The 15606-nt window shown below is 51.6% G+C and overlaps 3 protein-coding genes across 3 annotated transcripts; 1 reads left to right on the top strand and 2 right to left on the bottom strand.

The window, feature by feature from the left end:
- Positions 1-1214: 1214 nt before the first annotated feature.
- On the top strand, positions 1215-2071 carry J4E92_005711 (uncharacterized protein; the record flags this gene model as incomplete). Its single annotated transcript, XM_051497089.1, has 3 exons — positions 1215-1379; positions 1605-1898; positions 1961-2071. 3 exons carry the CDS (start codon positions 1215-1217, stop codon positions 2069-2071), a joined length of 570 nt encoding a protein of 189 aa, XP_051352749.1.
- Positions 2072-2339: 268 nt separating this feature from the next.
- On the bottom strand, positions 2340-5798 carry J4E92_005710 (uncharacterized protein; the record flags this gene model as incomplete). Its single annotated transcript, XM_051497088.1, has 1 exon — positions 2340-5798. One exon carries the CDS (start codon positions 5796-5798, stop codon positions 2340-2342), a length of 3459 nt encoding a protein of 1152 aa, XP_051352748.1.
- Positions 5799-11927: 6129 nt separating this feature from the next.
- Positions 11928-13002, bottom strand: J4E92_005709 (uncharacterized protein; the record flags this gene model as incomplete). Its single annotated transcript, XM_051497087.1, has 2 exons — positions 11928-12733; positions 12798-13002. 2 exons carry the CDS (start codon positions 13000-13002, stop codon positions 11928-11930), a joined length of 1011 nt encoding a protein of 336 aa, XP_051352747.1.
- Between the last annotated feature and the right edge of the window lie 2604 nt (positions 13003-15606).

Raw genomic sequence — 15606 nt, 5'->3', positions numbered from 1 at the left:
TTGTTGAAGCTTGCCGGATGGTTGTGAGGTGAAGATGCCTCATACTTATACACACGATTTGCTCAACCCTCCTTCTCATCCCACGCTCTCCTCTCTACGTGAATGATCCCGTCTCACCATCAAGATCTTGGTGTATCCCAAGAGCAGTTCGCCGACGTTGATGCCTGAGCCGAGGCAGCTCTTACTCCTCTCCACCACCCAATTAGCTAGAGCCTGAGGAGGTTCTCTTCAAGTGGCCAAGAACATAGTATTATACCAAGACACGGGGAGGAAAAGTAAAGCCTAAGATTAGAAGTTGGTGTGTGAGATAGCAGATAAGATACAGGGCCTGTCCTAAACCTCACTCCTGGTAGTTCTGGACTGACATTGGAAGACTTTGGAAACACCAATAGCTGCTCGTAGAGCATTCAACGCACCTCGGCAACTTATTGTGTATGATTGCATGACTCTTAGATCGTCTGGGGTGCATCGGCAATTCGACGCGAACGAGATCTTTTCAAGGTTGGATTCATCGGATTGTGTCGCAGGCCCTTGCGTCTGATCGGGCTTGGCTTGCCGTGATTGAAAGCTAGGTTGGGATTGTCGTCGTTTGCACCCGTCCATGCAGAAAGACGTGGGACCACGGGATTAGGCGTCCCGCCACGGCGATGAACTGTTGCTTACTGTAATCTTCGCGGTTGCAACCACAGCCATATCGATACCTCAGGCATGCACTCACCTCGTACTGACGGTCATTGCTTCCGACCCAGACAAAAGACGACTGTGTTCAAGATTGATGATCTGTAGCCGTGAACAACTCAAAAGAACGTAATTGGTGTAACGCGCAGGATACTACCACACATTACTGTCAAACGTACACAACTCCCCATACTACTTCATTCCTGGTCTTCAACTGGCTGCAATCATGCCTCGGTACAAAAATCGAATAGATTAAAGGTTCACAAAGCCAAGAAGATGTTTTGTGCAGATGATCGCAACACCATCGACACCCTTGTCAAACATGTCACAGTTGCCGAGGTCCCATTTCAGCCACCACAGTCATCCAATCTTTCAACGACACAATGCCACTCAACCTTGTCGTATCTTCCTGTGACGTTTGATAGGGATGGAAGTTGTGTTCGAGATGGGCGAACTTATAAGGCACTGTTGTCTCCTGCCAACATATGCGTAACAGCAAGTTCTACACAAGCAGATCAAGTTCACTGCCCACGAAGATGCGCTACACTTCTATTGCTCCTCTTTTGGCCTTTGCCTTCTTTGCCACCTCTTCTGCCCAAGAGGAATGTCCCGAGCTGCCTAGTAGCGGTGTGGAAATCGGGGAGCCGGTTCCAATCGTTCCTGGCGATGTCCCCAGAGGATGTTCCGACTACGAGATACTCGTTGGTAAGCTGCAGTTCAATGACCGCAAATATCTACCGCAACATTGACCATGTTTTTAGCTCGCGGGACCAGCGAGCCTAGCTTCCCAAAATACGGCGTCATCGTTGGTGACCCTGTTGTGAGCAACGTTTCAGCGGAACTGTCTGGAGTACAGGGGTATCCGGTCCAGGTACGATATCCAAGTATTGCTTCGAACATAGCATCACCAACTGAATTCCTTTCAGTACCCAGCCAGCTCGCAAATCATTTCTGGTGGACGGCAAGGCGTCGATGACATTGTTCAGCGCTTGACCGCGCAGTCTTCCGCCTGCCCAAATCAGACCTTTTCTCTGGTTGGCTACTCGCAAGGCGCTAGCATCATGCACCGAGCTGCAGATAGACTGCCTACTTCTCTGTTCCCCAAGATCAAGTCGGTTGTCATGTTTGGAGACCCAAATTTGAGGCTGGGCGTAGTTGGAGATAAGTTCCCCAATGGCCTGAAGGCAAAAGTGCTGCAGATTTGTGCAAAGGGCGATCCTGTAAGTCTACCAACCCTGCTATTCAAGGGTGGGAAACAAACGAAGCTGATCATGGAATTTAGGTTTGTGACTCTGGGTCTTGTCAGTTCAACCACTTGACCTACATCCGTCCCGAATACATTGAAGGCGCCGTGACATTTATCGTGAGGGCTTTCAAGGGTATGACCCTCTAGAGCGGTACTAGTGGTTTGCCGGTCTGCGGACGGTTTCTCTGATGTATCAAGGCATTTTCAGCGAGTATTTGGCCCTTTAGAGTATGTAAGATTGAGGAATAGAGTGTTGAAAAAGGTGATATACATATATGTATGGTCTGGACCGGAGCGGTGACCTGCCAACGCCAACGCCAACCCAACGCTGATACGAAAAGTGATGTTAGCAACAAAGAATAGACGCCGTTAGGTGAGCGACTCGTGATATGAATGTTATGCCGCGAAAATCGTCTTAACTAGCAAGTTCCCCAATCACACCGGCCACGTAGCATAGTGCCGAGGCCCAGATGGCCGTTTTGACTATACCCGCTGCTTTGCCGCCCTTCTTCTTATCTCTGGTCGTTCGTCCGCTCCGGTCTTGTTCTGTGCTGCTCTCTTGATTACTGACTGCTCGCTCGGCAGCCTGCCTGCGCTCAGTGAAATCCTTCTCAAGTTGCTCTTCGCTCTCTTCTGGACCAACGTAGCCGGTAGGCGAAAGGCGTGCCGTTCCATCTATCGGGTTAATGTAAGTTCTTTCTCCTGTGGTACCAACGTCCTTTTTGTGCTCCATTGCGGTTGATGGGTCGGCCGTTTGGAAGGGTCTGGTAGACGCTGTGGAATTGAGACCGCCGCGCAAGACGAGCAAATACTTGTTCGCTTTGACGATCTCAAGACCATTTTCAATGTACGGAATGAACTTGGCGGGCTCTTCGAGAGTTGATAGCGCTTCGTGTAGTGGTATCATAGGAGGGGCCTTGTGGGGTTCCGTTGTTGTAGAGGTGGTCAGCGAAAGCTTGCCGCTGTGCGGATCGTGCAAAAGGATTGTGTAGATCGTCGGTGAGCCCGTTTCAGGCGAAAGCGACGATGCGCCTGACTGAGTTGTTCCACCAACAGTGTCGTCAGTGCTCGGTTCCGGGTCTAGAGTGGCATGGTCGGTCGATGAAGTAGTGTGAGTAGCGGTGAAGGTTTCTTGCGCAGTTTCTGGGGCAGCATCAATTGCTGTGACTTCTTCTCCGCGCACGGTATCTGCGGCAGTTGGGTCACTGGCATGATATGACGTGTCGCCCAATGTAGGATCATCCTTCAACATGTCAAACTTCTTCACGTCATGATCTTCAGTCAATTTGCTTTCCTCAACCGGACGGGCCGGCTGCTCCTGATCAGAGGCGACAGGACCAGATGTATCCCCATTCGAGTTTTGCATGTTATCTGCCAGTTGGTAGTCGTCACGTTTGTGGGTCACCTTCACGTCGGCCTCTGTTGCGCCTATCTTAGATGGCGTCTCACTCTCTAAGCTCTCCAAAACGGGTCCGAACGGTCTAAACAGGCTGTGTGCAAGAGGTCCTCGCTCTTCAAATGATTTGTTCGGTGTTGCCTTCGGCACACGCGCGTATCCATCATCTGAGAGTCCACGCATAGCGGACTTCTGTGCATCGACCTCATGCGCGAGACGCTCTTCAGCAGCTACCTTGGCACGGAGCTGGGCTTTGTCGGCATCACTCATAGCGGAAGGCGTCTTAGTCTGAGATGACTGCTCATGGTCCTGCGGAATTTCCAGAGCTGAGGAATCGGGGAAGATTTTGATGTCCTCCCAGAGATGTGGAGCCACGCCGTAAACGAGCATGGCACGTTCCAGCAATCGAGCTAGGGCCATCTGTGTATCTCTAAGAGTTAGCAAACTGTTCGCAACAGCTTTGTAGTTTGCGAGCATGCTCTGAGCAATTTCCGGGTCCTCGAGTCGGGCCTGTAGACTCCAGATGAGATAACGCGTAAGGTGAGCGTTCTTCTGGGTAATTTTCGACGCAATGCTCAGGCGCCTTTTGAACGCTGGTGAGACGTTCTTTGTTGCGTCCGAGTCACCGAGATCTTGGAGCAAGGCGTATGCCTTATTAAGGTCGTTGTCTGTGCTCTGGTACCGGAGACGCAATTCTTGAATTGCCCTTACTTTCTTCGGCGTCAATGAACGAAGCTTTCCGATTTCTGAGCGTTGTCGCAGAGTGTTGATAGCAGAGTCCAGGAGGTCCTCATCCGCTTTCATACGCCTCAAGAGAGGTTTAGATGCTGGAATGTCTGCCTCTAGGTCTTCGACCACTTGCTTCATCGTCGTGCGACCCTTGCGAATACGTGCCAGGATCTTGTCGAAGAACAAGCGGGTTTTCTTCGCATCCGCTTCTTCGGTCGGGTCTTGCCAGAAAAGACTAGAGAATCTTGCACCGCTTTCTTCAAGCCAAGACTTCATCCGTTCGACGCTCGACTCCAACTGGCTTTCGTCTGCTTTGTATGGGATTTCGTCCATCTTTGTAGTTGTCCTGGGCTCACTGGATTCTTGTGAATCAAACGAGATCTCTGGCCGCTGCATTTGCCGTTCGATTCGACGAACGTATTGGTCATTGATGATCTTGGACTCAAGCATCGGATCCATACCGGTCTTTGCCTTGGGGGTGCTCTCGAAAGTGCTCTCCAATCTAGCCCGATCCGCTTTTCTACGTTCTTCGTCCAGGACCTTGCTCCTTCTTGCGGCCATGTTCGCACGAATCTCGTCCGCACTCAAGAAGTCCAAGTCGTCTTTGGGCAACTGGCTCAAGATTTTTGACGTTGACCTCACAGATGTGACGCTGCCTTGTGTACTGGGTGTCTCCTGTGGTGGGATGTGTTCTTGCGTGGAAGGTTGCTTCGTGCGTAGAGGACCTGAGCTTGGAGGAAGCGACGGGAGGGTTTCCTGCATATGTGGTTCTGAGGAGAGCTCGTGGGTCCCGTCAGTTGAGGATGCTGACATTGACGACTCGTCACCAGCCTTTGCCATGGGCGCAGAGTCGGCATCAGGCTTTGCTACGACGTCCTTTGGTATCCTCCTTTGCAGTGTGGTCTCTCTCCAGCTGCCTGTCTCCGCCGTGCCGTGTCGTTGCGCGTCTTCGTGTTCGGGCTTCTCTGTCAGGAAGCGGTCCATAAAGGAAGGTTCTCTACTGGGTGCGACCGTGCTGGATTGTTCGATCTTCTTAGCCGCATCCGTTTTCGTTTTCGCAATGTATTCTTCAAACGACTCCGTGCTCTTCGGTCGCGTCGGCTGCTCGTGTTCGTAGTCCTGCGCTGTGGCACGAGGTGCGCTTGTTGTAGATTCGGTCGATAATCCTGAATGGCGGCCAACAATCTTGACATGAAATTGCTCTCGCGGCCTCCTGAGATCAGAGGGTGACTCAATGCCAGTCGGGTCGTCAGGGAGCAGTCTTGCCCTGGATGACGGTTGGGGGAAGTGTGATTCTCTTTCCCTACGGATATCGCGCTCTTCACTATCGATCTTGACCCGTCTCGGGTAGTTCGGATCGATACTGCCACTCTTGCCTTGCTTCGGCGGCGAAGCGTTGTCGTCGTGGCTCTCCATCTCTCTCAACATCCACTTAGGAATGCTATTGGCAAGCCATTCCCAGTCTTTGTTGCCCTTGCCACTCAACCTCTCGTTGCTGGCCCCGAAGATGGCCTCGTATGGATCATTCATGAGTTTCCTTCGCCATTGCTGGTACTGCTCTAGCTGCAACCATTCCAGGTTGGACATGCCGGATGGACGTTTGTTGCCATTGTTGTCTTCGTGTTGTGCTGACTTGGAGGGCGTGCGCGAGAAGCACCGCGTGCGAAGGGCCGCGTCGTCGGAGCGGAGGATGCGTTGCGCATAGCGTTGGAAAGGAGCGAGTGTCGGGTCCCGGCGCCACCAAGTCATGATGGAAGCCGTCAGGGGAATCGGAGGGAGAAGGGATACAGGAGGTAGACCGAGAGTTTTAGCTCTGTGGCTTGTTAGAGATGGAGGATTACATGATTGCAAGTACAAAATACCGTGATACCTATCGCAGGTCTGCTGTCCAAGGCACCGACAGCTCCTCGGAGCTGAGCCTAGGTGAACGGATAGTGGTTACATCAATAGCCGGACAAATGGCGCTGGGAGTAGTGGCGCACTCAAGGGACGAGAGCAGTGCTTTCAAGAGCGTGTAAATAGAAAATCAAGAACAGCTAGAGGGCGATGGAAGGCCAGGCAGCCTCCAGGGAGTGATGGTGTCGCCATATCCCCGCGTAAGCTCCGTGCCGCTTATCATGTTTCGCGGGGTACCTTCCCGCGTGATCGCTTGTTCGCGTCACCATTTCACTGGTCTCGGTCGTCCAGAACTGCCCACGCCACATGAGACGCTTTTCCTTTTTGCTGTAGATGATATTGCTGATAGGGTCGTTGTGCGTAGCCTTCGGTTGATGGATATCAGTGAGGCTTGACGCGTACCAAGTCGCGTCACGACGCCGATAAGGCGATAAGGCAACAGCGCTACACCCTATCGGATTTCATCTCTGGGGAACCTTTCACTCTCAGTACCAAAATCGTGATGGCAACTTTCATTCAATACTCACGATTTTCAATTGCAACGCTGACCACAGGTTGTCAATGAATGTATCGTTCAGAACAATCTATCTACAGGTTTCAAGATCGGCGCGCATTCATCATCCCTGTCTCGGCGTGGCACCCAATGTACTCGAAGAATTGCTGGTCCGGCTCCAGCACGTAAACCTCATGAAATAGCCGGAGAGACAATACATTGTTCAACTTTTTCGCATACATCAGGAAGCCTCCGAAGATGTTGATATGCGTCTGGTGGCTTTTACTCCAGTATTCAAGCGACGCCAGGTCATCGAAATAGCCCAAACCGAACGTTCTTTCACTGTTCGCCTCGAACGAGTTTGAATCCACAACATCCCACAAGTTCATCGCATAACATCCGACCTCGCGCCCTTCATCACGTAGAAACTTTACCCCCTCGACGAGCACCGGATGCATTGTATCGAGGTAGAGTTTGCGCTCTCCTGGTAGCGTGTCGGACCAATCCTGGCCTGATCGAATCACGCACAGATTGGGCCTGCCGGATATACGGACACGTTTTGAAGAATCTGCATCATCACTCGAGCCATTCGCGGTGCCATCCTTAGAGCACCATCTATCGCCCTCGAGTTTGTTGTCTTGAGCAGCTGCTAAGCGATCCCGCATGCTACCCCAATACGCGTGTTGTTCCAATTCGCCTGAGATCCTCTCTTGCATGTTGGCCGCTCCTTCTGGATTCTCAGGGTTTGAAAATACTGTTTCAAAACGATCCATCGTTGGACACAGAATCTCCTGGAACCACCCATGCCCATCTTTTTCCCTGTCTGAACTCTGCCACCAAGTATCGAACCCAGATTCCTGCTGCCAGCTGCTGTGCAAGTCTGCGCTGCGCCAATATGCAATCACAGAGATGCTATAGGCACCTCTCTTGTCGATTACGGAGGTTATTTCCCAAAACGACGGGCGCTTTGACTGTGGCCCTCTACTCACGAACTCCTGAAGTTTGGTAACGGCTATGCCGTCGTTCCCGGTAACAGAGTCGTACTGCGCTCCCATCATGGCCATGACGATACCATTCATTGTAGCCTGGAATCTGGAGCAATATCCAGGGAACGGCGGAATGTAGTTGGACGGCGTGCTAACTGGGCATGTTCTCTCCCTGCGATGGTGCTCTGGAATTGCGTCCTCTGGCATCTTCAAGACTTATTCGAGAAGTTATATCGGATCTGTGGGGAAAAGATCCGTCGCACTCCTCGTGCCTGGGCGCTGTGTTGTGAGAGGAGAAGCCACAGGGCACCGTCTATCGAGTCTCAGCTAAGGGCAAGTCTTGCTGCCCGCTCCTCGCAGTCCCGTACAACGGCACGGGACGCTGTGCAGCAAGGGCCTCGGTTCACATGTGTCTAGGTGGGGCACTGGACAAGGGTCGGATCTCGCGCTAGGCCTTAGACCTGGAGTCTGGATGTGCTCCCGGCATCAATTTTCTTTTGTGCCTAGAGAAGCCACTGTACTGACAGTGACGTAGTATTCGCGCATATGCGCTTCTGCAGCACTCTCATCTGGGAATCTGCGAAGCTGGGTAAGAGTTCAAGATCCACATTTGACACAACCCTATCTGCGTGTGCCGCGCGCCGTTAAGGCATGGACCGCCAGGTACGGCTGAAGGCTGTATGTCAGCCAGGCTCTTTTCCAGTCTCGTGTCCAACTATATCTTATTACCTTCGGACAAGATCGTAAAATGTCAAAAAGCAATTCAACAACCAATTGCGCGACGTTGCGATAGGAATCGGGCCGTTAGATCTTCACAGCGATCTTGGCAGCCAGCACCCCGAGATCACCAAACTACCACAAGGATGATCATTCGAGGAACTGCGGCAACTTATTGCGCCCGGCGGGTTTCTCATCCGAAAAGGCACCCACACCAATCGCTTTGCACCGTCATGGGTCACCTGCGCCCGATTGAAAGCCTCCACTCTCGTCGTGTATCGTATAGCTTTCGTTTTTCGGGTATTCCTTTTTACAATGATACTCAATGTTAAGGGCCTTGCTGCTCGGCGTACCCTGATCTCGCGCGAGAGGGCCCTCAATTGTCGATGCTTGTCTCGTCAGCATGTCTAATCCCTTCACGACTGAAGCATGGACCGAATACGCAATTGGTATTGTCGTTATAATACTTCGAATTACAGCGCGCTGCTGGCAGATCCAACTACGTTGGGATGGAGATGATTACTTCGCCGTACTCTGCGCCTTCTTCTTCACCGCTGAACTTGTCATGCTGGAGCTCATCGGCCAGAATGGCTCCATCACTGGAATGAGTAACGAACTCGCGTTGCAACTTACACCTGAGGAAAGCCTACGTGTTACTGTGGGTAGTAAATACCTTCTCGCAGGGTGGATACTATATACGACCCTGATATGGTGCTGTACGTAAATGCTTTGGTAACGGAGCACTCGAGGCCATGTGGTCATACTAATAGGCTGTTACCACAGTAAAAGCTTGTATGCTGTTCTTTTACAGGAGGCTCACGTATGTATACTATACAAATTTAGATTGATCCCCGCTGATAGCAATAGGCTCAATCTCCAGCAACATAATCTCGTCAAGATTACTGGGGCAGTCTGCCTTGCAGCTTACATCGCTACTATCATCGTGTTCCTCACACACTGTCACCCTATCTATCGACTCTGGCAAATATATCCATATCCAGGTGATGACTGCGCGCTCAACATATCCAAATATGTGGCGTTGGTCGTTACAAATGTAACGTGGGTAGCCCTAGAAATGAGCCTGTCCACTTCTGTACCATACTTATAATCACCCAGCACCGATCTCATGATCTTGTATATCCCGCTACCTCTACTCTGGAACGTCCGACTACCTTTAAGAAGGAAGCTTTTGTACGGAGTCTGGTTATGCACCGGTGTTTTTATGATGACAGCAACATTACTCCGCTGCATCCTGTGTCTTCAAGACGTTTCCCAGATCAACGTTGGCACCATTTGGTCAATCCGCGAAACAGTGAGCCTCTCAAATTTTAAGGCCACTAGGACCTTGCTAATGTTTGCCATAGTTTGTCGGAATCTTAGCTGTCAACGCACCTATCCTCAAGCCCTTTCTCAGTAAAGCCAGGAAAGCTATATCATCGATCAAGCCATCAAACGACAATTCGGGCCAGAATTTGCCAGACAGCCTTCGTTTGTCGCATGTTGAGAGGAAGGGCAAAAGGAGGACTGTGCATGAGATCGACAACATAGACATGAGCATGAATGGAAGCGAAGAGCACATTGTGAGACAAGGAACAGACGAAGAAAGAGCGAGCAGTGATGTCAATTCGAGAGATGAGGGTGATGCGGTTTAAACTCGGCATTGCGCGCAAAGCATGATCTAGCGCAATGAGTCATGAGCCTGTCAGTAGAAGCTGACGCATGGTATAGGTACAGCGGCGACGCTGATCAGGCTGCTGCGGATCTGTCTCTGTCGTGGCACCAGTGTTGCCAGTAGAGTGGTCTATCATCAGATCATATCTACTGCAACATAACGCGCCATGCGAGTGGTTCTGCCCTGATCATCATCATCGGTGTGAGAACAGGTGCTGCATTAGCCGCAAGACTACTTTCCAGCGTCGGTCGGCAATGAAGCCCAATACAGTCGGGTGGTGAAAACCCAATAGCAGGCCAGTTCTAGTGTTGTGAAGCATGGAGGCAGAATCTAGGTCATGTCATGCAAATGCATGTACATGATAATAATACACTCCCGTGTACCCAATATGCTCTAGCTCAATTCTCATCCTCCAACAGCCTCCTCTCTTCTTCGACAACTTCAGCTCTCTTATCATCCTTCCCACTCGACCTCTGCAGACTGACCGCAATCGCCGCTCCGATGATAAGCACGGCTCCCACCAAGCTCTCAGCAGGCGGCGTAGTTCCCCAGATCACCTTCTCGACAACAAGCGCGAAGACAAGTTGCAGATACGTCAAGTTTGTTGCTCTTCCACCTTTCTCCCTCTGCAGGCCTTCCGTCAAGAGAAATTGCAACAGAAACCCGAAGAGCCCAATAATGGCGATCAATCCCCACTGACCGAGCGTTTTGGGCATGACGAAATGTAACGAAGGGTGAACCAGGATGAGCACAAACGAGGCGATCGTTGCGATGAGAGAAAAGTAATTCACCGAGATGAGCGAGTGGGCGCGCTTGCCGATCACTCGGATAGTTGCGTAGGCTGTCGAAGCACCAAGCGTGCCTAGAATCGCGATGAGGATTGTCAGAGCGCGTTGTTCGGTGGTAGTTGATGGTAACGGTGCACGCCCGTCCGAGTCATCGGCTATTGGCCTTGAGTGCGAAGCGGGAAATAGCCATGGTGGTCTCGCGACGAAGAGAACGCCGCAGAATGCGACGAAGCTGCAAAGCGCTTCTTTCCAGGTAAAAGGCTCGCGTAACCAGATGAAGCATACAATGGCCGTCATAGTTGGGATTAGGAAAGTTATTACTGTCGCGTCGGAGAATTCAAGCCATGATAAAGAGTCTAGGCGGTACTGTTAGCTATAGTCCTGTTCACTGTCATGACCCACCCTTGCAGGTCGCAATCTTATATGGGGTGAACCGAGGAGAGTCGCAGAGGGAGTTGAACTTACAATACAGTCCAAATAAACCGACAAATCCTGCGGTACCTCTCAGTATGAGCAGTCCTTTGATGCCTTTCTGGCCGAAAGGAAAGTCAGGCACCGCGTGGTACCAAGAGTAAATCGAGCAGATGATCGTCGTGCACAGCATGCGGATGAAGATGATTTGTAAAGCGTGAAACTCGATGGATGGGTCATTCGCGAGCAGTTTGGCTGCTGTGTTCATCTAGTGCTCATTTGTAAGTGGCATGGTCTGCGGCATGCAGTCATTGCACACAAGAAATAAAACTTACGACAGAACCGCATGTCTGTGCCAAGAAAACTAAGAATAAACCGAAATTCCGCCTGTAGAATGACTTCAGACTCTGCGATACTTTGCTCCATATTCCTGGCGGATTGGCTTCCTCGTCCGTATCTTGCGCAGAGCCTGAAGCTGCAGATGGCAGGCGTGGCAAGAAGTTTACCCTTGAGCGCCCTGCGGACGGCGGTGGGTCGGCTATGGTGCCATAAGACATCTCGAACCTTTTGTCGAAATGTTCGCGATTGCAAAGTTGAAGTGGAAGGGCAGAAGCCGTAGCAATGCGGAGCAAAAACCCATGGTCCGGTGACCCACTAGTGGGTCTCTCATTCGGCGGTAGCCCGTGTCTAGCCTTGCTTACTTCAGCTAGAATCTTCTCACGCATGCCACAAGACTGCGAATGTAATACCGATCACAATATTGCCGACACGTTTTTAAGATTTTGAGAAGCAAGTGCAGTTGCAAGTAAATGTATGAATAGAAATGAAGACACTTATTGTTCCCAATATATGTACAAGAAAACCAACTCTCACGTACTACCGAACCTAGCCCGCATCTTTCTACAAGATTTTGGCCTAGGAAAAGTAAGCTGCATCAACCCAGCTCTTGTAGTCGCTGCCCAGAACAGTGGAAGGGCTAACGGCAGCCGAGAGCTTCTTTGAGAAGGACGCCCTGGTACCCTTGGATCCATCACCGGTGTTTGCGTACTCGGCATATGTGACCTTGTCAGTCCTGGGGTCATCGGTATTCCAAACTTTCCATCCCGCGGCATTGATGACATTAGTCATGCTAGTCTTCTGGAACACAACTCGAGAGAAATTCCTCCAAGGACGGCCGAGGTAGTAAGCACCCGCGCTCACCGTGTTACCAGGAGCAGCGGCGATCTTCGAGTTGTTGATGACATAGTATGAGGGATTGGAATCTGAATCGCGACCGTTGGCAGTAATGTAACCCACCGACGCTGTGAGAACGCCCAGAGAGCAACCATCAAACCATGCTATGGCCTTCTGGCCGAAGATGAAATCAGTCGCTCCTTCGATGTAGGATTTGGCATAGACCTGGCTACCCTGCTGGGCGAGGATGGTGTCTTGGTAACCCTTGAACTGGCATCCGTAGTAGCCTTGCTTATCAGCATAAGCACTAAGGGCGAGAGCTTGCGAGCCCTGTCCGCGTGTGTTGACCAGGTTGATGTTGTAGACCTTTAGGTTTGGTGTCCAGGCGCGGAGAGTAGCAGTTTCGTCGTTGTTGGGGGCGTCATCTTGACTTTTGCCCTGGGTGATGGTCACGGTGTTGCCGGTGTAACTGCTAGTGTCTGTCGTTTCGCCGTAAACCGTCAGAGCCGACTTGAGCGGCTTGATGTAGACTTGCTCCTTGTATGTGCCTGCAGAACCGGGAGCACCAAGTCAGTACATGTCTCACATGGAGTTGGTACAGCTAGAACTAACCCTTCGCGATGAAAATGCATTGTGCAGCCGTACTGGAAGCGCTCAAAGCATCAACGGCGGACTGAACAGTTTTGTACTTTCCGCTACCACCCACAGCCAGACATCCAGAAGGAGGACTTGTACGTCCAGCCCGAGGCGCCAGCGTCGTTGGAGCTGCGACAGCGGATGCCGCGAGCGTGAGCACGAAAGCGATTGATGGGAGCATTGTGGACAAAGTAGGACAGTTGAAAATGAAAGTATAAGAGTGAGTGAATGTAGAACTTAGCCTGAAGGCGCGCAGTATGCATATACATATAATAACTTCAGCATGCCGGCTAAGCAAACTATATTGGCGGACTCCCCGGGTCTGACCTAGACCTCCGAACAGCCGCTTAGTGAGCTACGGGGTCGTTTCCCCGCTATGAAAGCTGTCGAAACGGGCGAAGCAAGCCATCGGAAAATTGATGTATGCACCCCAGACGGTGAATCTCTCATCGCGCAACGACTGCGCATGTGCATTGCGCCGGTTGGTGGGAATCTTGTTGCCGTCCGTGCGTTGATTTGGGTTGATTGTAGCGTGTTACAGAGGGCTGACGGAGGCAGTATTGAGGTCCGAAGTGATGCCGCGTGCGCATCGCATTACTGATGGTGTTGAAGCTGACGCGTTGTTGGGCACGACGGACGCGCCTCCTTCTTGCAGGTCGAGGTTTGTGGGGAAGGATCCTGCGCAGGGCCGTGCGTTGATCACGTGAGCTGGTGTCGCGCTAAGAGGCCCGGGATCCACACGTTCCAAGCCCAGCAATTCATTCATTGTGCGACGCTGAGACCAATCTTCCGCAGACCGCGCTTTGACATCAGTTATTCACTTTGGGTGCTCTTGGTTATCAGTATCTGGTCATTCTTTCCCTCGCAATGGCTCCATCACACACAACTGGCAATAGCTGCCAAACAATCGACCTCACAGGTTCCTCACCAGAGCCGGAAGACATGCCCCAGCAACGACCACAACAGCGGCCACAGCCAAGGCCGCCCCAAAGACTAGTTCAAATGTACCTCAAGCCCGAGCCACGCCCCTACGGTATGGCAAATGTCGGGATGGAAGCTAGGCATCCGATGGCTTCCGCGCGAAACCCTGTAGGGCCACAGCAGGCGCGCCCTATCCACCCTGAGCATATCAAACAGATCATCGAGACAGCCGACCCGCGCGCTGTGCAAAAGGTGTTGCTCGACCTTTGCCAAATGTCACCGGCCTTTTCCGGCGCCCTCGTCCGTGGACTTGCGCCTCACTCTGCATCCGCCCAGAGCCTGATCAGCCAGCAACGGATGCAGTCGCATCAGCCCAAGGTCAAGATTCAAGATGAGGATGATAGCGACGAACTCTATGAGGCGGCGAAAAGAAACCTCGTGAAGCCTACAGTTCCGACCCCAAGTCACAACAGCTTGCCTGCACAATCCCGCGAGATCAGCGGAAGTCGAGCTACATCACGGCCTCATGGTTCTGAGTTCGCATCACGAGTGAAGCGGGAGCCACGTGAGCGCTCACAGTCAAGTTCAGACGGCGACATGCACCTTCCTGGAGCCTATCCACGCTCAACCACGTTACGCACGCCAGTCCGGAAACCCTCAGGCCAATCATCCTCTGTCAACCAGACTCCAAGGCTGTTGGCCAGAGACACGCCACGGTCAGCGAGCATCAACAAACAGCCTGCGCCTTTGATAAAGACCTGCACAGTGTGTCACGAACAGATAGTGGACGTGAATGCGCCCTGCGTTTCTCATTCTGGGAAGAGGTACAGGCCACCGGGCGGGTCAATAAAATGGGACTGCTGTCAGGCAGACATTGATGATCCCGGTTGCGAGTTCAACGGGCAACATACGACTGAAGAAGGGCTCGAAGAAGACGCGTTGGTACAAAGGAAACGACCAAGTGCGTCTCCGGTTCCAAGTCGTGCCACACAAAAGAGACCCAGAGCATTCTAGCGAAACTGTTAGGGGTTTGCCAGGCAGTTGGTCGCTCTTTGCTTACAGCGGGACGCAATAGATCCACGCAATGGGTCCTCTTCTGCGATCGTTCTTTTTGTTCTTCAGTTCCAGTCGTCTTCGGAAGACACTTCGCACGTCATTAGTTCATTGCTAGAAGCATAGCGTAGGCGTTTCGTTACTAGGCAGCATCGATATGGCTGCGGAGATCTCAGGCAGCTGCATTACAAAGACTTGTGTCCGTTCTTGATGAGCATGTGCATCACTAAGCCTGCGTTGCCCTTCCTGATTTTCACGAATCTGGCCTCGAAAACTCCACCATTGTCTCTAGGGCCCCAAACTGTTCACCTTCCCATCATGGCCAGCGATTACTCCCGTCGCTTCTCGTGTTCCGGTGCAGGTCTACGCTTCAGGAGACTGTGCCTCACCGTTGTTCTGAAACCCATACACATCTCTTCCAATCCCTAATCTGATGCTTATGACGCGACGGCCACTATTTCTGTTGAGTCACTGCATGCAAGAAACAATCCGACCAGGTCTGCAAATTACATCAAGATTAAAATATGCAAAGTAGGTAACCTAACCTTAATGTAGACTCTAGGGTGTTTATCTTTTTCCTAAGCCGACGTGGAGCGCTCAAGAGGCTAAGAGGATACTGCGAACTGATGGTCCTTTATGCCAATCGTTCATCTGTAGACACGTCTCCAATAGTCTTCGTTCTGAATTCGCTGTGAGCTAGACAACGACCCTTAGTATTCTGCAAGTGTTATCATTACAGGCGGGCAATTTGTCAGTGAATTAGCGGATGTTGCTTGACCGTTATCTCTACGATGCCTATTCTGACTCGTTC

Source organism: Alternaria infectoria (assembly GCF_024043175.1).
Source record: "Alternaria infectoria strain BMP 0036 chromosome Unknown scaffold_8, whole genome shotgun sequence".
Lineage (NCBI taxonomy): Eukaryota > Fungi > Ascomycota > Dothideomycetes > Pleosporales > Pleosporaceae > Alternaria > Alternaria infectoria.
The sequence above is the reverse complement of the archived record's forward strand: the minus strand, read 5'-3'. Positions and strand labels throughout refer to the sequence as shown.